This window comes from Balaenoptera musculus, chromosome 1 (assembly GCF_009873245.2).
Source record: "Balaenoptera musculus isolate JJ_BM4_2016_0621 chromosome 1, mBalMus1.pri.v3, whole genome shotgun sequence".
NCBI classification, from domain to species: domain Eukaryota; kingdom Metazoa; phylum Chordata; class Mammalia; order Artiodactyla; family Balaenopteridae; genus Balaenoptera; species Balaenoptera musculus.
Window position 1 is genome coordinate 16,378,830 of NC_045785.1, and position 27,275 is coordinate 16,406,104.

At 52.7% G+C, this 27,275-nt stretch overlaps 1 protein-coding gene across 2 annotated transcripts in view; it reads right to left on the bottom strand.

Moving 5' to 3' along the window:
- ECE1 (endothelin converting enzyme 1) overlaps positions 1–27,275 on the bottom strand; it is a 120,252-nt gene that overhangs the window by 33,671 nt on the left and 59,306 nt on the right. For both annotated transcript variants that reach the window (XM_036844112.1, XM_036844121.1), the window contains exons 3-7: positions 19,616–19,757; positions 13,462–13,674; positions 3,061–3,182; positions 1,217–1,363; positions 21–86 (exon numbers count right to left, since the gene is read on the bottom strand). In XM_036844112.1, coding sequence (XP_036700007.1) covers positions 21–86; positions 1,217–1,363; positions 3,061–3,182; positions 13,462–13,674; positions 19,616–19,757 — 690 coding nt within the window. The remainder of the gene's footprint in view (positions 1–20; positions 87–1,216; positions 1,364–3,060; positions 3,183–13,461; positions 13,675–19,615; positions 19,758–27,275) is intronic.

The following is a 27,275-nucleotide window of genomic DNA, read 5'->3' on the forward strand; positions in this document are numbered from 1 at the left end:
CTCTGAAGAGGCACACCTACCTTCTCATTCTCGGTTTTGTTCAGGTAATAATCCCTCGAGGGTAAGCCCAGGCCAGACTGGTCCACCTGAAGAGAAAGGCGGGGGTGAGAGAGGATCTCCCGTTGCGCACGCACACCTGCACACGCACACCTGCGCACACACACCTGCGCGCGGTCTCCGTCCGCTCCAGGGACAGCAGGCACATGGCAATGGAGGAGCAGCTCAGGCCCCAGGAGGAGCACAAGCTGGTAACCGAGGCCACCCCTGGGATGGGCCCCCCAGCGAGGGGACAGACACATGTCGGGCTACATTCCTTCCCACACATGTGGTCAGCTGCAGGGATTTGGGGCCCTTCTGAAGGTCAGACGGAACCACCCTCCTCTTTAAACTCCTTCTAGCCTCGGCAGAGCACTTCTGCTTCATTAAACACTTCCCAAGGTGGTGAGCAGTCCAGAGCCACTGTCACCTTGGTCAAGTTGCCGAGTCTGTCTGATCCTCAGGTTCTTTACCTGGAAAATAGGGGAACTATCAAACCCGCAGAGCTGGAATGAGGATTCAAGGAGAGAGTGCCAGTGAGGGCCTTGCTGGGTGCTGGGCAGGTAGGGAGGGTCAATCCCTGATAGCTCCTATCAGAGCCTTGGGCCACACCTTGACATACCTAGAGTAGGTGTTGCTATAGTTCATTTGACTGATAAGGAAATTTCATCTCAGAGAGGTTGAGGCACTTGCCCATGGTCACGCAGTGAATGAGTGGCAGAGGTGGGTGGGAACTTAGCCTTCAGGACCCCCAACCCGGGTTTCTCGCTTCTGCATCTGAGGGTGGGCAGACCAGGGCTGGGGTCCCCTAGGTGTGCTGATACTCAGTCTGGGGCAGGCTCTGGCAGGAAGAGGTGGACTCAAAGCTATTCCGAGCAGAGCCACAAAGGCCAGAGACTGAGCTGGGGTGACCGGGAGGTGACTCCAGCTGTGCCCAGGACTTGACATCACTCCTGGGACCCACAGTAACCAATCAGAACCCCAAAGATTCACCTGTGCTGCAGTGACCCCCACCTACCCAAGGAAGGCAAGCCTGCCCTTTTACAACTTGCCTGCAAAAATCTCACAGTTGGGAGCCTCCAGAAATAACCAAGCTCAGAAACCAGAAGCCTGTCACCCAAGGGCAGCTCTGCCCTCACGGTCAGGCCCGGCCCTCTCCCCGGGCCTCCAGGCCCCTCACCTGGATCACATTGCTGCTGGAGTTCTTAGAGTCGGCGCTGACATAGACGGAGAAGAAGGGCGAGGTGCGGTAGTGGGATGTCACCACCTGCAGCGTGCCCTGGAAGTTGTCCTTGTCCCAGGGCCCCGTGATGTTCCAGCCCCCGAGCTGTGGGGAGGGAGGGGGGCCGGGGAGGGGATGAGGCAGTGTCGGGGGAGACCGGGTGTAGATTCTGACTCTGCGGCTGACTTGCTCTGTGACCCTCTGCAGTCCTCTGACCTCTCTGAGCCTCAGGAGTAAATGAAAGGGCTGGTCTGTCTTCCTTTTTTTCTTTCTCTCTCTCTTCCTCCCTCCCTCCCCCTCCCTCCCTTCCTCCTTCCCTCCCCCTCCCCCTCCCCTCCTCCTTCCCTCCCCCTCCCCCTCCCTTCCTCCCCCCTCCCTCCCTTCCTTCCTTCCTTCCTCCCTCTCTGTCTCTCTCTCTCTTCCTCCCTCCCTCCCTCCTTTCCCTCATTCTTTCCTCTCTCTCTCTCTCTCTTCTTCTGGCCGTGCCATGTTGTGCAGCTTGTGGGATCTTAGTTCTCTGACCAGGGATTGAACCCACGCCCTCTGCAGTGGAAGGGCAGAGTCCTAACCACTGGACCGCCAGGGAAGTCCCTGGTCTGTCTTCATTAGGGGTTTCTGACCAGTCATGAAAACATACAGCGGCTGCTCCCTAGGTAGCTGGGGATGGGGATGGGAAGGAGACTTTTCCTGTACTCTGTTCACTTTTGCATACTCAATCACATGAATGTAATTCCTGTTAAAGCAGAAATTCAATTGTGCCTATAAAAGAAGGGTCCTTATTCTTTAAAAGTTTGGTGAGTTAAGGTCTACCAGAGTTTCTCTCCGAGTTGGGATGCTTTTCATCTCCTCAGTCTTCCCTGGTTGGGCACGTGCTGGCACGTGGGGCCTGTGCCAGCGGGGAGGGGCTGTCCTGTCCCAGATGCCCACAGCTCCCCACCCTGCTGCAGTGCCTCCCCTGAGCCCACCTAGGAGGCGGGCCTCCGGGGAGCAGGAGTTCCCCCGAAAACACCCATGGCCACCCTTCTGTGTGCACTGGGCAGCGCGGCCAGCCTCGGGCGTCCCCCCGACCCCCAAGTCCATCCAAGGCTGACTGGAAGGTGCCCAGGAAGAAGAAGCCTCATTCTGCTCAGGGTGAGGGGGGGCCCGGGTCAGCGTGGCCCCCCTCACAGGGAGGGTTCTGTTTCTGATCCCAGACTTTCTGTTGGTCCTTCCAGAACACACCCCCCCCTCACACACAAACATGCCCGCTGAGGAAATGGAAGCAGCAACGTAGAGAAACATCTTCCCTGTAAATAGGGCCCTTGTCCCACTCACAGACACCCAGAGACACATGCATGTGACAGACAGCCCCATACAAATACATCCAGACATTCCCACCTACACAGAGATGTGCATGCACACACACACTCACTCAGACAACCTGACACACGCCAGCAGACAGACTCCATGATCCAGCTGGGCGAGGTGGCTGGAGGTGTGAGGTGGCTGGGCCCTGGTGGCAGCTAAGAGCTGGGGCAGAAGCCAGGGGGACAGGCTGGTGGCAGGGGCAGGAGGAGATGGGGGAAGGGGGAAGGGAGCAGGGGGCAGGGGTAGGAGATGCGGGGCAGGGGGCAGGGGTAGGAGATGGGGGGCAGGGGGCAGGGGTAGGAGATGGGGGACGGGGGCAGGGGTAGGAGATGGGGGACAGGGGCAGGAGGAGATGGGGGGCAGAGGCAGTAGGAGATGGGGGAAGGGGGAAGGGGGCAAGGGCAGGAGATGGGGAAGGGGGTAGGGACAGGAGGAGATGTGGCATAGGGGTTCACCTTCTCGATCAGCTCCATCAGGGGTTTGGCCTTGAGCTCCTCAATCCTGGTTTCGTTCATACATGCACGGTAGTATACCTGGGCCTTCCTTTCTGCCTCGCTCACACTGGCCGTGGAGTTTTCTGGAACGACAAGGGACAGCAGTTTGCAACACGCCCCCATTTGCACACTGGGTGGCCCTGGGCGAGTCCCTCTTGGAGCCTCGGTGTTCTCAGCTGTGACAAGAGCTGGGACTTGGGCCCGTGAGCGCAGGTGAGGAACCGCCACGGTGGGCGTCTGACCGCCGTGGGCAGACTGGAGGGCTCCTCATTCGCTGAGCACAGGTAAGGAGACTGTGCTTCTCCCCCTCTGCTGGATGGGTTCTCAGATGTGCCCCTGGCCTGGCAGCATGGGCCACCCAACGGGAGGACAGTCTGCTTTCCCTGCCGGCCAGCGTGTGACCCAGACACCCCCAGCCGGTGCGTGCGACAGAGACCTGTCTGGTTTTTTTTTCAGATCCCAGAGAACCTTTCTTGTGGTAAAGACAGGGCTTGGACGGAAGCTTTAAGGCCCCGTTCATTACAAACTGACTCTCCGCTTCTTCCTCAGAGGGGCCGGGCATGTTCATCAGACTGAGAGCTGACTCAGAGGCCCTTCGCCGTGTCCCTTCCCGTCCCCCACAAGCGGCATCTCAGTCCCTGACAGCGGGAGCCTCTGTCCCTTCTCCTTGTCCTTGGTGCCCTGGCCGGGATGCCACCCGCTGAGGCCACGCTCCTGCACGGGCACAAGTGGGGGCAGTGTCCCGTCTGCAGCCAGTGAAGGTGATGGTTTCCTGCTGTCCAGGGCACAGAGGATCTGCCTTTCTCTCAGAGCCCTGCTCCAGACCCCCACCCCGCCGGGCCCCCAGTTCCCTCCGCTCCCGCCATTCATTTTGCCGCCCCGCCCCGCTTGGGGAACTCCTCACTGCTCTGGGCCACTTTTCCTCATTTCATTCTCATCCCTCCTGGACCCTGAAACCCCTTCCTTTGCTTCCTTTTCCGGCAGAGCTTTATCCATTCATTCACTAAGCGGGTACTAGCTGCGCACTCTGTGTTAGGCTCTGTGCCAGCTTTGGGGACAAAAAAGACAACGTCCTTGTCTCCATGGAGCTTCCTTTCCAGTGTGAGGACACAAGTAACAAACAAGTAAACACATAAAGAAGAAGCTCCCCCTGGCCTTCTGCATAGGATACTGTCAAACCCCACTCAGCCTTCAAGGCCTCTCAGAGGCCATCTTGCCTATGAAGCTTCTCCTGAGAGGTTCATTCACGAAGGGCCTCAACCCTGAGCACCTACTGGGTGCCAGGCATTGGGCTGGCCACTAGGTTTCATGGACACGATTAAGACCCGCTCCTGCCTCCAGGGAGCTCATGGTCAAATGGTGACACATACATGCAAAGATATGACCTCAAGACAAGATAGTGTTTTGACTAACGCAAATGGTTCTGGAACCCAGAGAAAAGTCACGCCCTTTGGTGGAGTGGGGAGGGGCGGGGGGGGCGTTTCTCCAGAGGATGTTCTATGATTTGAGCTGGTTCTGAAAGATGAAAAGTTACCCACCAGGTAGAAATGAGGGGAAAGGGTACTGGGTTTGGGGGGAGTGGACAGTATGAGGAAAAGCAAGGAAGCATAAAAAGGCACGGGAGAAAAGAAATGTTTGGTGTAGCCTGTTTCAAAAGGGCTGGAGTCATTTCCTGACCAGCCTAATTAGCTTTCCCAGCCCCTCTCCCGAGAGTTCCTCTGCCCCCCAGCTCTTACCATGAACAGCATCACGGGTGTCAATGGTCAGAGAGTATCAGCCCCTGTCTTGCTGCAGTCAGGGTGACAGCCCTCAACAGGGGATGGGACAAGCCTGGGGCTAGCTGAAGGGAGATACAGAGACAGAGGTCCAGGGGCCTGCGTGCCGAGGATCTGTGGAGGGTACACACAGCCCTGGAGACCACAGGCAACCACTGCTGAGCCCTGGAAACACCTGAGTGTCCCCCAGGCCCTACTGGAGCATGAGAAGAGCCTTCTGGAGGGGGAGCGCAGACGTGGGGAGAGCTGGACTTCGCCCTGCTCCTCAGACTGACGAAGCAGAACATGAGGGAAAGCAGAGCCCCTCCCAGGGGCCTCGTTTCTGTGACAACACCCGCCCCCAGCAGCTAGGCTTTATATATTTATTTATTTTCCACATCTTTATTGGAGTATAATCGCTTTACGATGGTGTGTTAGTTTCTGCTGTATAACAAAGTGAATCAGCTATATCACCTAGGCTTTTGAAGAATCATCACTGCTCATCAGACTCCAGAAGCAGCATCTGACTCTGGCCATGACCCTGAAATGCCAGGCCAGTGTCGGGGGAGGCGTGTTCTGTGTGCTCTGGCCCACGAAAGGGCCTGGCATCTCCCTCCTCCATGGCGCCAAGGCCACCGAGATAAGAGGCCCAAAGAAAGACTCCCAAGGAACAGCCTGGCTGTGCCGATTACAGTGAGTTCCAGGCGGAACCCCCGTTCCCCGACACCTGTACACAAGCCCCATATGATCACTGAGAGGAGGGGGAATGCATCGCCTCCCTCTCTCCTTCACTGTCAAGGTCAAACTTCCTTCCTCTCAGCTCCACACCCTGGCTGTTACCTCCGCTTGTTTCCCCACAAATGTTTAGTAAGTTCTGAAGGTTTGGAGGCTGCCGGGCTGGGTGTGGGGAGGCAGCAGGCAACACGGCCATGGGTCTGCCCGCACGGGGCCAGCCTGGCGGGCCAGGCAGACAGCAGTGCAAGCATCGCAAGGCATCTGATTGTACGTGGGGCGACTGCTATAAGGAGAAAGTGCAGGGGGCCTGGAGAGGATGGCAGGGGGCGGCCTGGGAACTGGAGCCCTGGGGTTGAAGGACGAGTTGCACGTGGAGTGTCGGTGGGGGCTGTGCTGGGGCTGCCTCACTCACTAGTGCACGTCCTCGTCGCCCCTGTTCCCCCAGCACCGGCGGGCACACGGCGGCCCTCAGCGACACTTGATGAAAGAACAGAGCTCAGGGTCTGCTTCTGATGAGGAAGGATGCCCTATCTGGGGGATGAGCCCGGTACCGCTGGAGGCTTGCACGGGGAGGAAATGAGGCAGGCCGGGCAGGAAGGGACAGGAGTGTGAGCCCCACCAGGGGTTAGCATGTGTCCTCCCCCTCCCTCACCCCGGCTTCCCACGCGGCTGGGGCAGGAGCCGCAGGAGCAGGTAAAGCTCCTCCCCTGCCCCACCGCCGCCCTCTGGCTCCTGTGCCCATCGGGACAACCCATGGCACATTGTCCACCTCCTCTCCTTCCTCCTCACTCACAGGGCACCTACGACCTGGCAGGCTCCTTGGGGGACAGGAGCCGAAGCGAGATGGCCAGGTAAGAGGCCGCTGCAAGAGACCAGGTGAGCGATGGAGTGATGGTGGGGCTTGGGCCAGGGTGACAGCACAGAAGGGGTGAGAAGCAGGGGGAACGTGAGAGAAACAGGAGTCAAGATGCTGCCAGGCTTCCTCGGCCTGAGCAAGGGGGTGCTAAGATGCGGAAACTGGGGATGGAGGGTAGGCTCAGGGACTGGAATAAGCGCTTCGGTTTTAGATGTTTTAAGTTTGAGATGTCTATGAAACATCCAAGTGGAACCCTGGGGGGAGTTTACAGAGCTGTTGTCTTGAATACTTTCAGTTCAAATAGGCATTGGAGTATACACATTCCTTAAAATTGCCTAGAGGGCCCTATAGCATGCATTCTCAACTGGGGCAATATTGCTCCTAATGGCGGGGAGAGAATTAGTTCTTGGATGGCAGAAACATCTTACTCTTTTTTTTTTTTGGCCGCACCGCACGGCATGCAGGATCTTAGTTCCCCAACCAGGGACTGAACCCATGCCCACTGCAGTGGAAGTGTGGGGTCTTAACCACTGGACCACCAGGGAAGTCCCCAGAAACATCTTATTCTTTTTATGCATACATACACTCCAGAAACAAGCATACAGTAGTATATCTGTGGTATTAAAATTTTAGGGAGGGAGCAGTCATCAAAAAAGGTTGAGAGACACTGTCCTGGATGATCTGGGCCCTGCCACCTCCTGGCCGCCAGCTCTAGCCTGTCTTCTGTTCCTTCCCTCTCGATTCCATGCTCCTACCCCAGGGCCACCGTGCTCACTGTTCCTCCTGCCGGCCACACTCTTCCCCTCACATCCTTGTGGTCTGTTCTCTCCCTTAATTCAAGCTTCTGCTCAAATGTCCCCTTCTCTGCAGGCCCATCCTTCCTGATCACCGTGGCTACCATGACCTCCCCCTTCTCTGGCCCTGCATCCTACTTGATTTTTTTCAAGGCCCTAACTGTTCACAACCATGTTATCTATTAACTCATTTATTTGTTTATTGTCTGTCTCCCCTGTGAGAATGTAAGTTCCACACACAAAAAAGACTGTTATTCCTCACAGGATCCTAGGCACCTAGGGATGCTGGCACACAGTTAGTGGACAGTATGTAACTGTTGAGAGAATGAATGAAGGCGTGTCTGGGAGTGCCACAGAGAAAGGCATCCATCACTTCAGCCTGAGGGAGGAGGCTGGGTTTCAGAGTGAAGTCAGGCACAGTTAACTTTCTCCTGAGGAAAAGCTTGGTTTCCTTTAAGACACCCCCCGACCGTGTTCACTTCTCAGAAGTGGGGAGCAGCCTAGGAGGAATGGATAGGGAAGCATCAAGGACCCAGCAGGGGGCCACATTTTTGAGATGGTGGCACTTCCAGGGCCCCAGTGGTCTGGAAACAATCTGGCAGCCCAGGACCAGATAATAGGACTCCCAACTGCCTGGGTACTTCCTTTTAGGGACCCCAAATTCCAGAAACTTCCTCAGTCACTTCCCCAAAGTCCCCGAGAGGAAAGAGAGCATAGCATTTAATCGGCCCTCTTCTTCCTCTGGGAGTTTTTATTGGAACACCATTTCCCACATCACTCCTGGGGAGGAAACAAATGCTCCAGCAGCTGGGACGCTACAGAGATGGGGGTTCCTGGGATTCTGAGGCTCTGCACCCCCCCTCTGTGCTGCAGCCAGACCGGCTGGCCAGGAGCCTGTGGGGCCCCGACTCCACATCAGGGCAGGACCAGCATTTGTTTTAGATAAAACCACAGACACAATTCAGACAGTCACAGGCCTCAGGAGCCCCATCCGGTGAGGGTAAGAGGGGGAGCTGATAAGGCAGTGCCTTTTTCTGTAGAAGAACAAAAATCATGATAAGACCATTCCCATTTACTGGTGACTACTGCTCGTTAGGCTGTGTGCTGGGATCTTTTCATCACCACACTGACACCCTGAGGTGGATACGGTCACCCCGTTTCATACAGAAGGAAAACGAGGTCCAGGGAGACGAAGGAACTCGCCTATGGAGGCAGAGCTAATGGGCGGCACGCCGGAATTTGAACCCACGCATTTTTAAGCCTCCCGGAGAAAATGAGCTACTTCCTCTGTGTGTGGGTATGGCTGCATGTGTGTTTCTTGTCACAGCCGTTTCCACCACTGGGTGCCAATTTATAGGCAAGAGGCTGGGTAACCGGTCCAAGGTCACACCAGTGAGTGGCTGAGGCCAGAGCAGAGGCCTAAGCTCTCTCTGCTTCCCTTGCCTCTTCTGCAGGTTGGCTTGGAAAACCAGAGGTAGATCTGAAGCAGTCCAGCCACCCCTAAGAAGCCCCCGATACCCACTCCCATCCTTGGATCAATTTATCAATCAGCCCATCTCACCACTCCCCAAACATGAAAGAAAAAGAAAGGCCTGCTGCTGCAGGCGTGATATTGGCTAGAAAGCATTTCAGATGCAGAGCTTGTCCGTAGAATTTCCAATGTGTACAGGCAGATGAAACTACATTAGACAGTAAATATTGGAAAAACAGATCAAAATGAAAATAGAAGAGATGTCACAGGGTGACATGATTAACTGCCAAGTCACTGACATGGACAAATTTAATGCTACTGGAATGATTCTGTTTGTATTTCTCAGGGAGACCGGTGTCAGGAGTAGAAGAAAGGGAAACCACTAACTTTTTCTTTATGGAATCTGTGTTACTTGAATTGTTACAACAAGCAGGCATCAATTTTTTTTTTTTGCGTGATTAATCTTAGAATATAAAATGTAGTAAATATGACAAGTACACAAAATATAACTGTAGCTCAAGCCCGGAGAGGCCCTTGGGTATCCACAGAAGGCATAACGGGAGAAGCAGGTTTGACAAAAGTCTTGAAGGACTGGGAGGGGTTGAGGTAGGTATTCTAGATGGCAGAATAGTCTGTGCTAAAAGCAGAATCTGCAAAGCCTAAGGCAAGGCCCAGCCAAAGGGGTGACGGGTCCAGCTGTATCTTTCCTCTGATGAAGTGAGGACACTCTTGTCTCCCCAAAGCCTACGAGGACAGGCCAAGCTGGCAGCTTGGGTGGATGGCAGAGTGTCTTTTGGGAGAGGCATCTGTGCCTCATGCAGCTGAGGTCACCCCCCTCCAGCCAGCAGGCAGCCAGAACACACCACGGTGGCCCTTGGCCCAGTTCAACCCACCTGCTACAGATCTGCCTGGATTTCCTCTGAGGGTGCCAGAGTAAACTCACTGTTCACAGAAAGAAGTGGCTTGCCCAAGGTCACACGGCAAGCTGATGGTAATAGCTGTCCTGCCTGGCCAGCTGACACAATCCTTACTGGCCTCTGAATCGTCCTTCTTCTCCTAGAGAAGCCGCCCCCCAGGGCCAGCCTGGACAGCGGGGCACCCCTGTGTGCTCCAATCCCCGCCAGCTCCAGCTCCCTCCTGAGGCCTGCTGGCTGACCCCTTTGTCTTGGGGGAGCTGAAACCAGCCTGGCCTTAAGCCCAAGAATGCACTGGCCCACATTCCTGCATATTTTGGTCACCCACTCACCTACTTCCTGCCTCTTCGGGAGTTTCCAGGTATCAAAGTCCCAGGTATCAAGGCCCATAAGTGAGGCGCCGTAACCAGACCGGTTTCCGGGACTGAGCCCGGGGAGAGGGGTTGCCAGGATATGCCTTGTGGGGAAGCTCTCAGTCACTACGACATGAGGTGACCCCAACTACTGTGTTCATGAGGTCTCGGCCAGGTCTCACCTGGCCTGGAGAACGAAATCAAGCAGCCTTGGGGGAAAGGAGGTTGGCCAACCATACTTGTGGGCTGCTCTGTGACCTCTGTGTGCACAGCAGAATCAGTAAAGAGAATACAGGTCTGAGGCCTCACAGATCTGGGGCTGAATCCCAGCTCTACCATTTCCTAGGAAATATGTTTCCTCTGTATTTGTGAGTCTCATCTGTAAAATGGGCACATACTCCATGGCGTGAATAAAATAATACAAGTAAACAACCCAGCATGGTCATGGATACACCCTACCCCTCCTTTCCTGATAAGAGGCTCTATCAGTGCTTCTATAAGAAATAAAATAAGCGATAATTACTCTTTCTTCAACCACCCAATTAATCCTTAGAACACTCCTGCCAATGCTCGCAGTTAGTTCCCACTTCGTAGGTGAAGGGCTGAGGCAGGCTGAGGAGCCTCTCTGTAGTCACACAGCTTGTAGGGAGGCGTCTGGGCTGGAGCTCACCCACCACCACTGAGAAGGGCAGTCCTACTCTGCCGAGCACCTACTAGGCGCCAGGCTCTGTGCTAAGCACTCTGACCCATCACAGTGAGACAATACCCAGAGTAACCTTGAGGGTTAGGTGGCACCGTTATTCCCATTTCACAGATAGTGAAACTAAGTTGTAGAGAAGCCGGGTCACTCGTCCAAGGCCACACGTGATAAGCTAGCATGCTAGGGCTCGCTCCTGATACCACCAGGCCCCGGCCCCGGGGCCAGGGTTCTGGCTGCTCCGTGCCCAGCTCAGTGCACTCCCCCACCCCTACCTTGACCCTCAGGGACAGGGGGGATGTAAGGCCAGGGTCCAGGACTCCTGCCAGCAGGGTAGGGGAGGGGGATGGGCTCGGTCCTGGCCTAGACCCAAGGTCTTCCTGATAAGACCCAAGATCCTCCTAGAACCAGCAGGATCAGGACCCATGGGGGTCCTACACAACGGCCAGTTCTGGACCTGACTGGGGAGTTAGAGGGCCCGTCCGCCTTTCTCCCCCATCCCCTCTGGGTGCTAACTGCTTCCCCTGGCTGGAGTCCCTCTTCATCCTGGACGGCAGGGTGTCCTTGGCAAGCTTAACTTTTCTCAGGTTCCTCATCCATAAAATGGGAACCACAGTTCCTAAGTCCCAGGGTAGCTGTGAGGATTACGGAGGCAGTGGATATGACGAGACTGGTACAGAGCACGGCACATAGCAGACACTCAGCAAGTGCCAGCCTCTTTCCTTCTTTCCTTCAGACTCTCAGAGCTCCGTGCTTCCTGCAGGCTCTCCCCAACAAGATGGGCAGGGAGCCGTACTGCCCCGGCACCTGGTGGAGGTGGTGTGGGACAGGGAAAGGACACGTGACCAGGAGTCAGGCAGTCCCAGCTCTGCCACCTGCTAGCCTGTCTTGAGGAGCTCTCTGGACTTCAGTTTCCTCGTCTATCAAGCGGGGTGAGCAACAGTTTCCTAGCTCCTACCCTACAGCATCACATAGGGTGATATCTACAAAAGAGCTCTGTAAACTGGCAAAAAAAAAAGTACTGGGCAAAGGTCAAGGGTAAATAATAATGGTAACACCAACACAGACAGCAGCCACCACAATACACCTGGCCCAGGTAAAGCGCTTTAAAGATATCTTCCCATTTAATTTTCCAAACCTGGAGGAGGCATGGTTCCCATTGTACTGATGAGACAAGAGCCCAGAGAGGTTATGTAACTGACCCAAGATCACACAGTAAGTGGCAGAACCAGGACTTGAACCCAGGTCCTGGTGACTGAAGCAGAGGCACTAGCCCATCTCATTATCCTATCTGGACTGTTTTCCTGCTTTGGTTGATGGTCCCTGCCCAGTCCCTGGCTGTGTCTTTAGGTGCTGGGGAAGGAACATCCCTGAGTTCCAGTCTGGCTACCACAGACATGTTTGCCTTTAGTTCTGAAATAAAAGGCTGGGTCCCCTTGCAAAGGCACCCGGGTAGCATAAAGCACACAGAGGGCTTTGCTGTTCCTGACATATGGGGTTCCCTCAGCCCCGCCTTCACACACCACCTGGCTCTGTCCCTCAGGGAGACAAGCAGGCGGCTGCCAGGGGGCCCTGCCCAGCAGCTGCTGGGGGCCAAGAAGTGGTGGGTGGGTTTCACCCTGCAGCAGCCACGCCCCCTGGAGCTGAGGTGGGGAAAACAAGCAAAGGTCTCTTTAACCTAGTTTGCTTATTTCCACTTTCGTCTTAAAGACACAGTTGCCTGAAATTCATAATCATCAAATTAGACTCTTTTCCTATCTCATGGGAAGGTTTCTGTCCCTTTGGGAAGATCTGCCCCCTTTTAGGTATCTTTTTCAATTTACCTACTTTTGAGTATCAAGATGCTTTTTTTTTTTTTTTAAACTGAATAAGTATTTGTCAAATCTAAGTTCTGTCATTGGTGGATTAATTGACTGGCTTTTCATGACCTAGCCTCTCTCAGCATTTAGTCCCAGGATGGGGCAGGGGTCAGCAGGAGACAGGTATGGTGAAGGTCTCGGCCCTGAAGGGTTTAAGTCGGGACCTCTATAAGTTACAGCACAGGGTGTTTTGATTCCACATGGAGAAGCACCCAACAGGCAGATGTTAATTCAACAGACATTAACTAAGGATACAACTTCAAACAAGACCAACATGGGATTCTAACCTGAGGATGAAACAGCCAACAACAAGGTCAACTAGAGGTGCTGAAGGCCTAACAAGGTATAAAGAGAAGAACTTTGGTTAGACGGCTTGTCACACAAGCTCGATTACCATGAGGCCAAGGAAGACTTCTGCCTACAATGAATAACCCTCAGATAAAACTTGTTAGAATTTTGATCAGCTCACAACCTTAAAATCTGATCTAGTGTGCTCAGCCTTCATTCCTTTTGCTCATAACTTGCAAAACTCACAGTCAGTACTAGTCAAAAACTAAGGCACAGCTTAAAGCCAGAAGAGCAATGACCACAGCTACCAGTTCTTGTGCACCTACTACATGTCACACATACCACGTTAATGCTTCATACATGTGCTCTCTAGTTCTCGAACCTCTGCAGTTTGGGTATTATTCATCCTGTTCTCATAGATGAAGAAAGTAAGGCTCAGAGAGAAGTAACTTGCTCAGGATCACACACCGAATGATGGGGCAGACATTTAACCCAGTCTCACCCACTCCGCAGCCCTTCGTCTCCCCATCCTGCCAAGCTCTTCCTTCAACCAGGCCTGGCCAGGTAGGTCCAGCGGACAGCCGTCCTCTGCAGCCCGTCCACTGGTCCCGCTGCTGGGTGCTTACCGAGGGGGTGCTTACCGAGGAGGTGCTTGATGATGGCTTGGTTGTGTTCCCAGAGGTTGCTGAAGGTCCCCCAGCGTGAGTGGCCATCAGGCACGGGGTTGGCTTTGATCCAGCCGCCACAGGCATAGGTGAAGAAGTCCTGGCAGGGGTCCACCGTAGGGTCCATGGAGCTCAAGATGGAGCTGGTCACCGAGATGCAGGCCTCACTTAGGCACACCGAGGGGGTTCCTGGCAGGGGTCAAGGACAAGAGGCCAGTGAAGGGCAGGCAGGGAAGAGGCTATGGGAATATAGTGCAGGTGGCCTGGGGCTCTGGGGTGCCATGCCCCGCCCCAGCCCTGACCAAACAGATTTGGAACTGGACAGTCACTACACCACTACGGAGAAAAGATTTCAGTAGATTTACGATCTCCTGACGTGTAAAACAACACTTCTGTCTAGCTGCCTAAAATCCTTTCTATGGCTTTAAAAATTACCCAGAACCAAGGTGCTTCTTTTAATCAGTCCTTCCTTCCACAAATATTCATTTATTTCTTTATTATTCCCTGATGTTCAACAAATTTATTTGCTCATTCATGCATTCATTTATTCAACAAAACAATTACTGAGTATCTTCCAGGTTCTTTGCAGAATGTGTGTGTGTGTGGTGTATGTGTGTGTGTGTGGTGTGTGGTGTGTGTGTGTGGTGTGTGGTGTGCGTGTGGTGTGCGTGTGTGTGTGGTGTGTGTGTGGTATGTGTGTCTGTGTGTGTGTGTGTGGTGTGTGTGTGGTATGTGTGTGTGTGGTATGTGTGTCTGTGTGTGGTGTGTGTGTGGTGTGTGTGTGTGTGGTGTGTGGTGTGTGTGGTGTTTGTGTGGTGTGTGTGGTGTGTGTGTGTGGTGTGTGTGTGTGGTGTGTGTGGTGTGTGTGGTGTGTGTGTGGTGTGTGTGTGGTGTGTGTATGTGGGTGTGGTGTGTGTGTGTGTGGGTGTGGGTGTGTGTGGTGGGTGTGTGTGGTGTGTGCGTGGTGTGTGTGGTGTTTGTGTGTGTGGTGTGTGTGTGGTGTGTGTGTGTGTGTGTGTGTGTGTGTGTGGTGGGGAGGATATAAAAGGCATAGTCCTTTCCTCCAAGAGTTAATAATTTCGTTGGGGATACCCACATTATACAAGAAAAGTAAAAAGACAACAGTAGGAGAAATGTCTGTTATTTATTCTACCAACATAGACGGAGGATATTGAGTCCACGCCAAATGGGTGATGCAGACAATACGGTGCCAGGACTCAGGAAGAAGGAAAGAGTCTTAGGAACAGAAGGAACTATGAAAAATCATTCCCCCTGAGTATAAGGCAGCAGAGTTATCTCACTGAATCTTCAAAAAAACAAAAATGAAACAACCCTAAGAGATCACTTTGCTTAAGGCCATCTTTACATATGAGGAAACTGGGGCACAGAGAGACTAAGTACCCTGCTCAGTGGCCACTGGGGTTTGAACCCCAGCCTCTCTGCTATGCCTGCCATGGGCCTGGAAGGGAGCCCTCCCGGTGATGACTGGCCCAGGAGGCAGGGCAGCCGCATCTGTCAGGTGCTACCATGAGGAGGGATGGGAGTTGGCGCAGGTGGGCAGTGTGGAAGGCTGCCAAATCCTCCAAGTGCCCCCAAAACACAGTGAGCAGAGGAACCAGCTTCCTTTGAGCCGGTTCTCCCAGGACGTGGGGCAGAGGCAAGAGGAGGGGGCCGGACTCCCGCGGCGAGGTTGGTCGGTGGGCTCAAGCAAAGGAAGCAAACGGTGGGCAGCCTTAGCCATGGCCCAGCCCCAGGTGACGAGATGAAGCTGACTGCAGGAGACGGAGGCTTGTGACGAAGCACGCAGGCCCAGCCGCACCGCCTGCTGACCCAAGCTGACCGGCAACAAGAGGGACCGTTTCCTGATACGGGGGCGACACCCCCGTTGGAGGATGAGGACGCCGAGGCTCTGAGCAAGTGAACGGAGCAAGGTCGCTCTGTGGTGTGGGAGCGCCCGGGCTGACCCCACTCCAGGCTGCTGCGGCAACGCCAAGGCCGGGGTTTTCCCACTCTCCCTCACCACCCCTTGGCCAGTCATGCCAGGGGCTGCTGCAGCCCTTCTGGCGCGTTCGGTTCCCCACTGCACAGGGAGGAAGGCAGCAGGGCAGGCGTCGGGGGCTGTTTCTTAGACCTGGGTTCAAACCCCAGCTTTCTGCTTCTGGCCTCATGCAAGTGGCCTCGCCTATCTGAGGGTCGGTTTCTCCATCTGGAGATGAGGAAGAACAGTAGAACCAGTTTCATGGTGATGATCATCTCATGGCTGGGCGGGGGGCTCAGCTCCCTGGAGTCTTAGGGTCCAGTGTTCCCAGGCCAATCCTCAGAGAGCAGAAGAGAATGCATGGGCTGGCAGGGTGGTCTTCCTCTCACTCGGAGACACAATGCCAGCTGGGGCTGGGCAGCCTGTGTGCTTATTAACATCTGATGACAAACCCAAAGTCCTGAAGGTTGACAAAGGGCTCAGAACAGTTGCACAACAGCACAAAAATCAGGGTGACTCTATGTCGAGGTAATTACTTGTTTTGAGATGACCGTACAACAATTAAAGATTATTGAGCCCTTAGGCATGAAAATAGAGAAAGGAAATGGTAGGGGACATGGCACCATTTAAAATATCTCTAAATGACATCTTTGAGTTGCATGCTTCCCGACTAAGGGAATGTACCAGAATCTTTATGGGGGCAGGGGGTGGGGGGAAAAAATTTCTGTGTAGTTTGAAAAAGCCTATTCACTATTATGATATAACTTCATATTTGGAAAAGGAAAAGAATACCTATTGTTTTTATACAACAAACTGCAGGAAGTAAAGCTTGACAAATACTTTGCTGGTGGGAAAACACAGAAGCCAGCTGTTAAGAGGGTGATCCTCAGGGAGGAAGACACATCAGAATGTGTGTGTGTGTGTGTGTGTGTGTGTGTGTGTGTGTGTGTGTGTGTGTGTCAGAGAGAGAGAGGTATTTGTAGTTATCATACGGGGACTTGGTTTTAAAACAAAATAAGAAGCCAGCCCCCAGGAATCAGTCTGAGAGGCTTGAGTTCTTCACTAAGCACCTAATCTGCTAGGCACACTGCAAGGTACCCAGGTGGTACTTAAGCAATAATCACTTGATTATTTAACTATTACTGGTTTGTAGATGCTTTACCAACTATCCTTGGCCTAGCAGGTGCTTAATGTACATTTGATTAATTAATTCATGGTTTCCAGGTCCCCTAATCTCCTGTCAACACCTTCAAAAACTCAGCTCAGGCTCCCTCTCCTCGGGGAAACCTTCCCAGACCCTCATCCTTCTCTGCGTCCCTTGGCTGCCTGTGTGTCCGCTATCTGAGCACAGACCATGCTATGTCATGGCCGTCTCCTTGTCTACATCTCCCACTAGAATGGGAGCCTGAGGGTAGGGCCAGCATCTTACTTGCATTTATAGTTCCTTTGCCCAGCATTGAACTTGGCACCTAGCAGCTGTCCAATACATGTTTGTTGAATGAATGAATGGCTGAGTGAATATAAGAGCTTTGTCCAGCCCTCGGTCACCACCTGTGGATGCAGAAAATATTTCTTCCCTTTAGGACGCGCATGATCCGTCGAGCAGGTCCCAGATCTAGCTCACAGGCACTCGTCTGGATGGTGCCTGGCCTCGACACTAAGTAAGACACTTCAGAATATTTTCCAGAGAATTTATCGTTTGTTTTGCTGCCACTGCTTGCAAAGCATCTGTAAGTTTCTGGAAAGGATGGTGCAGCAGGAAGGTGGATAAATATGTATTTAAGTGCCCAGACATAACTTAAAGGTGAGTCTTTCAGAATCATCAGAATTTGCATTGACTGATGTTTGCACAGATGTGGCTGATGCCAGCCAGCACCTGCTGCTGGGTAATGAGGTTATTGTCAGTATCTGGGGTGGCCGCTGCCAGGCCCAGGCAGCTGATAAAGACACATGAATTGGCTCAAGGGTCACCGGATTCCCGGCCCAGCTCCACCCTGGGGGAAGAATTCCCCTCACCCAGGTCCAGCCTGGGGAAAACCCTTCTGCAGCCCCGAGGTGGAAGGGACAGACAGAAGCAGGATTCCTCTCTGTGGGCCCCACCTGGCAATGACAGAAGTGTTTGGGACCCAATCACTAGAAGCCAGGCCTTGGGGGCTCCCTTCTGGTTTCTGATGGAGAAACAGCCTGGGAACTCCTAGGGGCAATCTCAGGGCAATACTGCCTGCTGGAGTCTAGCCTGCTCCCCATTCACAGGGCCAAGAGCTGGGCAGACGAGGCTGGCTAGGGCCTATACTTCCCAGCAGGCTGTTCTGAACTAAACCTGATTTAGGATGAAGCAAGATGGTGGCTGCAGCAGGACTGCCCCGGCGGTCCAGTGGTTAAGGCTCTGCGCTTCCAATGCAGTGGGCGCGTGTTCGATCCCTGGTCGGGGAACTAAGATCCCACATGCCTTGTGGTGTGGCCAAAAAAAAACCAGGAAGATGGCAGCTGCAGGACAAGAGTGATCAGTAGAGAAAGGCTGTTCCCACTTAGTCCTCCTTCTTGCTCTTTGTTCACTCAATCATTTACTTATTCATTTTGCAAAGTATTTGCACATCTATGGCATGCAGGCACTATGCTAAGCACACATGGTTAAGAAATCATTAATTAATTAATCAGATATGCATTAATCACCTGCTGTGCTAGGCGCATTTGGTAAAACATCTACAAATCATTAAATAGTCAGTTAAACAAGCGATTATTTCTTAGGTACCACTTAGGCACCTGACATAGATTAAGTACTCATTAAATGTTTGTGGAAGGAATAATGAATGAATGAATGAATGAATGAGTGCTTGATCCAGGAGGGATGTAAGGATGACTCAGATGAAGTCCTGCCCTCCCTCCAGGCCCCCAAATCCCTTCCTCATCCCAGTGCAGCATGGCCACCCACGCAGGCCAGTAAATTCACAGTGGAGAAGGCTCAACAAAACCTGCAGTTGATGTTCCCCGATCCTGTGAAGGTTCACCATCGCTCTGATGGGATGAGTACCAGGTGACCAAGTTGATGGGGTTAAACTCTTGGCAAAGCCCCAGAGGCTACTCAACCAGGTGGGCTACTGTCATCAGAAAGCTGGATCTTGGGGCCCAGGGGAGAGATCCTGGAATTGACTGGACTCCCATCCTTATTTTTAACTTGGATCTGCCCTTTCCAGGTCCATAAGAGCTTATGGATCATTGATTCTGTGTAAGGCACTTGCTACATCTACTCAGCCAGACACAGAGAACCAGCCTCAGGCCCCTGACAGTGGGATTGAAGCGGGGTCTGATCATACTGCTATACAAGGTAGGACAGAGAAATGAGATGACAGAGGTACACAAAGGTCCCTGGCTCACAGAAGGACAGCTTTTCTGGGAGTACTAACCCACCCTGGGGTGCACCATGAATTACAAAGCCTGAGCTCTGGGGCCCGCCAGCACACGGTTGAACTCCAGCTGCCCCACTCCCTCTCACACTAGCCACGTGACCTTGGGCAAGTCACTTAGTGCCACTGCCTCAGTTTCCTTGTGCGGAAAACGGGGCCAGAAGCAACCACACCTCACAGGGCTGCTGTGAGGAGGCAATGAGATTATATCCGTAAAGGAGAGGCCTGGTATTTGGCACATGGAAAGTATTCAGCAAACGGAAGCCATTATTGCTATTTTGTTGGAACTAAGGATGGAGGACAGGGCCAGCCCATGTGTCGAACCAGCCCACATCCTAACAATAATAGTACCCGGAGCTAAGGCTAGAGAAGGCCTATTGGGCACCAGGTATGGGACAGACATCATCTCGAATCCTCAGAGACATCCCCAAACTGAGCACTATTTTCTCCATTTAAAGTAGAGAAGACACAGGCTCTGAGAGATTGAGTGACTTGTCCAAGGCCACACGGACAATAAGTTGCCAGGCCAGGATTTGAACTCATGTCCTTCTGACCCCAAAACCTTCACATCACCCATCTGCCCAGCTCCCAGGTCTTGGTCTGTTGCAGCAACCCCAGCCTCCAGACCCAGCTCTTTCCTTGGCCTCGGAGGCCAGGCCTGGCTAGACTGGGGAAGCCCCCTTACACAAGTGGACAGAGCCTGGGGCAGGAGTGAGTGAAGCCCGTCACGCAACACGGGGGCACCTACTTGTCCGGTACTGGATGCCTAGAGCTGCCAAGCAGGCCACCATTCCTGCCGCCAGAAGTGCCACCAGCACCACCAGCCGCTTCTCCAGCTGGGTCCGTGCAGCCCAGCACCTCTGGCCACTCCGGGGGCTTCGGAAGTTCACCTGTAGGGAAGGAGACAGGCGGGGCGAGGAGAACGTGAGCCCAGGGCCCCCACTCCCCAGGAGGAGGGGGCTCCACGGCAGGACCCAGCCCTGGGGAGACATCAGGGCTGCCTGATGTCCCCTCCTGCCTCAGGGGTGGTCTGGTTCCCATGGAATCAGTCCTAATCCAGGAAAGGAACCACCACCCTGCTCGGCAGCTCAGATTCGCTGCTAAACATCAGAGTCAAGCAGTCAACCCAGCTGGGCTTGTGTTTTTTGTGTCACCTGATACGGGTAGAAGAAGAAAAAAAAAGATCAGCTTTTCCCTGTTTCTCCAGTAAGGAGTTAAAAAAAAAACAGGATGTTTGGACTCGCAGGCATCCAGCAGACATCCAGCCGGGCTCTCTTCAGAGCTCCAGCTTCAACAGGCCGGGGGTGACACAAGCCCCATGATGACACAACCACGGTGCACACTTCCCAGTGGCACAGCCAGCCTTAGCTGTCGAAACTCTCATAATCCCATGAGGGCTGTGTTCTTAGTTTCTTTTTACAAATGAGGAAACCGAAGTCCGGAGAGGTGAGACCCTTGCCTCTCATCACTCAGCTAAATGGGTAGAGCTCGGATTTGAGCCCAAGTGTATTGATTCTAGAGCCCGCCTGTGGGTCAGAGATTAGAGTCTTGGGAGATGTCAGGGGAGATGCAATGGAGAAATAGCTCCATTGGAGCAGGTCCTCAGAGGGAGGAAAAAATGTCCTCAGCCTAACAGTCCAGCTAAACAGGAAAGGAGGCACAATGGGAGGAAGTGGAGGGCGTGACAGGGCCTTCCAGGCTGAGGAGGAACCCACCAGTCTATAGCACTCAGAGTCCTCGGCCCGGCCCTCAGACCCGAGGCCAGCTGGGGGCTCCCCTCTGTTCTACAAGGCGCTTCCTGCAAAAGCCAGGGCCGCGGGACAGGAAGGGTCCCCTGAAGGTGGGGTTCAGTTTAGTGACATTGTGGCCAACAGTCGAGCACCAACTCAGGGCCACATTGGAAGGACCGAGGGGAAAGATAGACTCCCTTGTTTTCAGCTGCTCACTGCCCAGCAGAGAGGCAGATAAAGAAATAGACTGGGGTGGGCAGAGGTTCAGTCTGGGAAGGCTTCCTAGAGGTGGGGATGCCTGGGCTGGGTCTTAAAGAATAACTAGAAGCTGGCCAGGTGAATGGGGAGGGGAAGGGAAAAGGGGGGCCTGGATCCTAAGGGGTGCCGTAAGCCAGGTGAAAGACCGGGGACTTCTTCCTGAGGGCTGGAGTGATACGATTAGATTTACCCTTTGGAAAAGCCAAGGTGGAAGGAGCAAGGCTTGGAGGGGAGCAGGCATGCAGGCAGGGAGACCCACAGCCTGCCAGGAGGTGAAGGGGGTGATGTCAGGGGAGATGAGGAGACCCAGCCTCTGACCTGTCAGTGCCCCCCAACAGCTGAGGGGACAGGTGCCCCTAGGAGCAGGTCACAGCCTTCAGGGAGCCTCACACTGGTGCCTGGGAATCTGAGGCTGGTCACCTTAGGGAAGGGCATTGAACAGCCTCGTGGTCATCACTGGCTATTCTGTGAACAGAAAATGACTGGGGGTTGCTGCTCTAGAGAAAGAGGAAGACAAGAACTTTTTGTGGAAAAAAAAAAACAGATGGGTTCTACAATCGAGAAAAGGAACTTGAGGCTTGGTGACAATTCTGTGGAGGTCCGGGAGGCTCGGACACAGAAGCAGCTGTGTCAGGTGGGGGTCGGGGTCGGGGTGGGCCGCCTCCTGAAATCTCTTAAGAACCTTTTTAAAAACGTGAGACATGAAGATTCTGACCACGCTACTGGTGCAGACACAGCCTGGGACGATGCTGACATGCTCACAGCAATCGATGTCTATAAAGTGCTTTTTCAGAGGCATCAATTCTCTCATGCAGTTTACCCTGGGCACTGGTATTTCAGAGGCCCCCCAAAGGATTTGCCTTGTCTGGGGATGCTGACATTTACTTTTCCTGGGCCCCTGAGCTGGTCTCACCTTCTGCCTCCCACTCTGGGCTTCTCAGTGCCCCCATTACCAAGGCTCAGCTCGTTGGGGGAGAGGGGTGAAAAGCTAAGAGATGGAGCGACCTTGGTGTAACAGGTACCCCGTCCCCTCGGAGGCCAAGGATCACAGCCGTCAGGGCTGGGGAAGCAGAAAATCCTCTCTTATGTGGACAGAGCAATATCGAGGTGCAGGGAAGCTGAGGAGGTGAAAGGGAGAGAAAGAAGAAATAAAAGGGAGAGGATGAAAGACAAAGGGAGGGAAGGAAAAAAAGAGTAATCATGGCAGGTATTGTTTGAGGGCTTTCGGTGCTCCTGGCATCACGTTCATTCTATTTTGTTGCTAGATGATGCTATTCTATCTTCACAACATCCCTAAGAGTAGGTATGAATACTAGCTCCAGAAGAAACACAGGAAGTGGGGCGAGGAGACAGCGTGAGAAAACCCACGTCCCTCCCGAACCCACAGCCTCAGCCGAGTGGCCACGCTGCCCCCCAGGAGCAGCAAGCCGAGCTGAGCCTCATTGTTTAACGTCAAACAAACAGATGGTGTTCACTGCAGAACTTAAATAGAATTAAGTCAGAATTAAATTAAAAATTCATAGTTCTAGGCAGAAATGGCAAACGGAATTTGAAAATAGGGTTTTTAGCCTCTGTACTATTCTTTGCTCGACTTGAACTACCAGGTTGACGGGCCTCTTGGTTTCTGCACAAGCCTTGTGTCTGAAGGCAGAAGAAATCCAGAGGCATCCTCCTGCGGCAGGAGAAGTCACCGGGAGACCGCGCCGGGCTCAAGAGGCCTCTCCAGGAGAGCCTGTCCAACTCCTGGGTGCAACGGACAGGGCTGGGGCTGTGGGTCTGAGCCGCTGTCTGGCTCCGTGCTGTCTCCTCCCTGAGCGCCTCTTGTCCCCGCCTCGCCTCCTTCAGAGCCGGCCTTTTGGAAATGAGGGCGTGCTGATCACGAAAGGAGGGTCTGCAGGGACGCGGAGGGTCGGGGGATTAGTGACGGGCAGCCCTCTTGGTCTCTGGAGAGGTAACAGGTAAGGGGCATCAGCTAAGGTGCAGAGCTGACGCCTGGAAGATGGGGTAAGGATGACGGTGAATGCTCAGCTCACTGGCAGGCTTAACATCTTAGCGACTGTCATGTGAGGCAGAGAGAGAATGAAACAGAAAGGAAAGGAGGCGCTGGCAAGACAGGTGGAGAGGGAGACCGAGAAGGAAACAGAGCTGGAGAACGAGAAAGAGGCAGGAACCGTCTAGCTGTCTAGCCCAGGAGTTCCCAGGGTTTCCACGGCCAAGGGAACAAAGCCCTGATGAGGGATAAATATTCGGTTACAGAAGTGAGGGCCTGGTTCAGCAAAGTTCTGCAAGAACGAGTTCTGCAGGCGAGGATGGGACACCACGCCGGGGCCCAGGAGACAAGCCAGCAGAAGGGGCGGGGAGCCCAGCTTTCAGAAGAAGCAGGGGCTCCAGAGGGAAGGCAGAGTCTTTTCCTGAGTCGCCGCCTGGCCCCCCAGCGACCTGGGCTGAGTGGAGCAGCGAACAGGAGTCAGTCTGGCCAAAGGTTTGGCAGGGAGCGCACCCGCTGCAGCCCAAAGGCCAGACCACTCCGTGAGGGCTGGCAGGGAGGCCTGGCTGCCTGCCTCGAAGTCAGCCTTTCAGAGCAGACAGACCAGGACAGCCTGGCCCTGCGTGATATCCTGCCTCCGTCAGGGTGTTAGGTTGGGGAAGTTTCTTCTAGCACAGTTTCTATATGGTGAGCTTCTGGCTGAGGCCACTGGGGCCAGGCCAGAGTGAAACTATAATGCCCTCCTGTCCTCCCCATTTCCTTCCTGAGCCCTACCTGCCCCTCTGCCCCTGTGCCTGACTCTCTTCCAATGACTGAGAACAGCTTATAGTAGTACCTGTGGGGAGGGAGGGGACTCCTTATATCTAAACAGGATCAAAGTCTAGTATTTAGAAGAAGCACTTTCCAGCTCTCTTGGCTTCCCAGAGAAACACCCAGCCTGCTGATGACACGATGGCACGGGAGAAAGGGCACAAATCCGAGAAGTCAAAGGTCAGCCTTGACTTTATCAAGATCCCTCGTGCGTCCCTGGGCAGCCTCTGGACCTCAGTCACCTATTTTTAAAATGAGGAATTTGGATGAGGTGCCAGGTCTGACCAGCTCAGATCCTAGAACAACTCGAAGGCCAGGAGTATAAAGATCTAACAGGCAGGTAGAGCTGAAAGGGTTTCCTGGTAAAGCCAAGAGGTCTCTGTAAAGTACTCAGTGGGACTGTCTCTGAAATCACCTGCGAAAGACAGCTCTGTGCATGGCGGGGGTGGGGGTGGGGCGGGTAGAAAAATGAGAAAACCACCACTAAGAATTAAATATCTCGGCTTTCCTTTTTCTTGAAAAAATTGATTTTTAGGATTAACTGGATGAGTTTCAAAGGTTTTGGTAAACAGTTGTGGCCCTCTGCTCCCCAGTTTAGGCTGCAAGTGTATCTTTAGCTATTTCTCTTTGAGCCACTGGGGTGTGAGGAGACCAGGCAGCCAGTTTGAGCAGAACAGAGGCAAAGCTATTATATTTAGGGCATCACTGAGATATCATGCCTGGTGAGTTTTGATAATGATCCCGATAACAACCAAATGCATTTCCTGTGCATTATACATGGTGCTTTCACTTATATTGTCTCATTTCAATCTCTGCAACAGCTCTGAGAGGTGGATTAATATTAACCCCATCTTGCCAAAAAAAGCGGTTTAAGTGAGTAGTTTTCAGGTCTCAGAGCCCATGAGAGGCGAAGCTGGGGCTCCGTGTTAGAGATGGGGCTTTCAATTCTGTACTCAGTCCACAGTGACTAATTTTAGTTGACTGTAATTAACTTGTACCTCAAATATGAGATCAAGGAAAAGAAAAATCCTTTCAGGTGAGGTACAGGTAGAAATTTGCTCCAGCTAAATACAGCACTTTGTCAGCATGTTCAGGCAAAAAGGTGGCAAGTTTGGCTGAAAGATGCAAGTTTTCATTTACTAGTGTTGGTATCGACGACTTTGAAGTTCCGAGAACCAATGGGCTTCCAAACTTCGAAAAATCAAGTAGCTGATTTTTATAGCTGCCCATCAAGAGAGGGAGATTTTGGGGGACTGGGTCCATTTTAAAAAGCCTAAAATTGAGGGAGCAGTTGCGTTTCTAGCAATCACTCACAGGAAATTATTCGAAAGTCTAGAAAATGGTCACCCACAGTTTTACAGATATTGGGCCTACTGTCCAACTGTAGCAGATTGAGTAAATATACTTTTATATATTGGTACCATAAAGTATTATGATTTTTAATGGCAGCATGTTTTGGAAGTATTTTTTTATTGTATTTTATTTTTTGGTCCCACCACATGGCTTGCGGGATGTTAGCTCCCCAGCCAGGGATCAAACTTGGGCACTCAGCAGTGAAAGCGCCAAGTCCTAACCACTGGACCACCAGGGAATTAGTGGAAGTATTTTTAAAATTGAGGTACAGTTGATGTTTACAAAGTTTTTAACAACATAGAAAAATGCTTATGAAGTGGCATTAAATGAAAAAAGCAGGACAAAATATTGTGTACTTAGAGTGAGCTCAACTATATTCTAAAATATATATAAGCAAATGTAAAAAACCAGAAGCGGTTATCTCTGAGTGGTGGGGTTACTGTTTCTTTGTAAATCTTTTTTTATACTTGACTCTTTTTTTTTTTCCCACAAATGAGCATGCAAAGTTTTTATATTGGAAAAAAAATCCCTATGATTAAAAACATAAAATTAATAGAAAACTCTGCTTTGTAAGATGAGATAAACAGGTTCTCGACTCTTAGAAGAACAATTGTTAGCTAGTTCACGTTTGCTTTAGGGAAGTCGGGGAGTCTCAAGGAAAGCCAGGCTGGGTACCCACAGAAATGCCTCCAAATCCTTGGGGCAAGCTTTTTGCCTTTTCCTGTAGTAAAAGTGGGCGATTTACCCAGTTTGGCAGTTTGGTGTACTGCCAACCAGTGGCAGTATGCACTCCAACCACATGATAGCTCTGTGACCACAGGAATGTCCCCAACCTCTCTGAGAGTCAGCTTTGTCATGTGTAACATAGCCACAGGGGCCCTTACCTCATGATCAGAAAAAAAAACAAGAATCCTAGCAGGCCCAGAAATATGCATTACATCCATTTTCTCTAACTCCATTTTACAGATGAGGGAATTGCGACTTAAAGAGATTAAGCTGCTCACCCAAGATCACAAGTGGTGTCAAATTCAAAGCTGGGCCCCCGGCTTCAGAGACTGGGCTGCCTCCACTCTGCCAGGCAGCCTCAGGCGGATGAATGTACTTTGTGGCCTGAAAAAAGGCTATACCCACGTGGGTTGCTGTTATGATGACAACACAGCATATTATTTTGTTGTGAATCCCGAAATGCTTCTGTGCTGATATATTTAGAACCTTCTGTGAAAGATGAGACTGAAAAAGATTGCTGATTAGATTCTGTTTTGATTTGGGAAGGGAAAAGTGCCTGCCACAGAAATCTAATTTCCTGCTGGATTTAGCCTCTTAAGAAGGGTCTATGGGGAAGAGGGTCTAGACAGACTGGGTTTGATTTCTCACTCCCAGATTTCTAGCTCTGTGACCTAAGGCAAATTGTCTCCCCTTTCGGAGCCTCAGTTTCCTCACCTGTAAGTGGGAACAGTAATCCCTATAGCTCATGGGGGTGGTCCTGAAGTTAAGTGGGATGATGTAGGTAAAGGTGCTCTATTCCAGCGGGCAGACCACTTGGGATCATGCGTTTGGATCTCCCTGGGCCTATTTAACCAGACTGGAGGAGGGACTCAATCAACGCTGTTTCCCTTTACTAATATTATTATCCCAGCTTCTAAGAGCCTGAGTAGGGTTGGGCCTGGCAGCCTAAGTTTCCACACACCCTAAGCTTGCCCTTCGGGAGGAGTTGTGATTTGTTGTCAGTTCACTGGGCAGCCCCAAGACTCTCCTCAATGCACCCCTTGGTCAACCCGGCAGAAGTCCTCCTGGACTGAGCTGCTCCAGCCCCTCTTTAAGCCGGTTTTTCGGAAGTCAGTTCACAGGGCCCCCTTGGGCATACTTCATATTTCCAACTCACTCCCATCCACCTGCTTGAGTCCAAACCCAACCAGGGCTGAGGTCCTGGTCAGGACTGTCCCAGCTCAGCCCCACAGGGGAAGAAGAGCAGAAAGAAGCCACACTCACTGGTCTGCTACCAGGCAGGGAGGTGGTGGGCATATTGGAATCCCACAGGGGCAGACCCTGGGTGGGGGAGGAATTGGGCTTCCTGAGTAGGCTGAAAGGGGCAGGGAAAGGGGGAGCAGAGGATGGGCTCCAACCCCCAGCAAACTCAGGGACTGGGGGGAAAGAGGAAGAATGGGGTAATGCCCACCAGACAGGGTGACCAACCACCCCAGCTGGCCGAGGACTGATGGGATTCCAGGGCTTTCCATGCTACAACTGGGACAGTTTTAGACTCTGCTGGT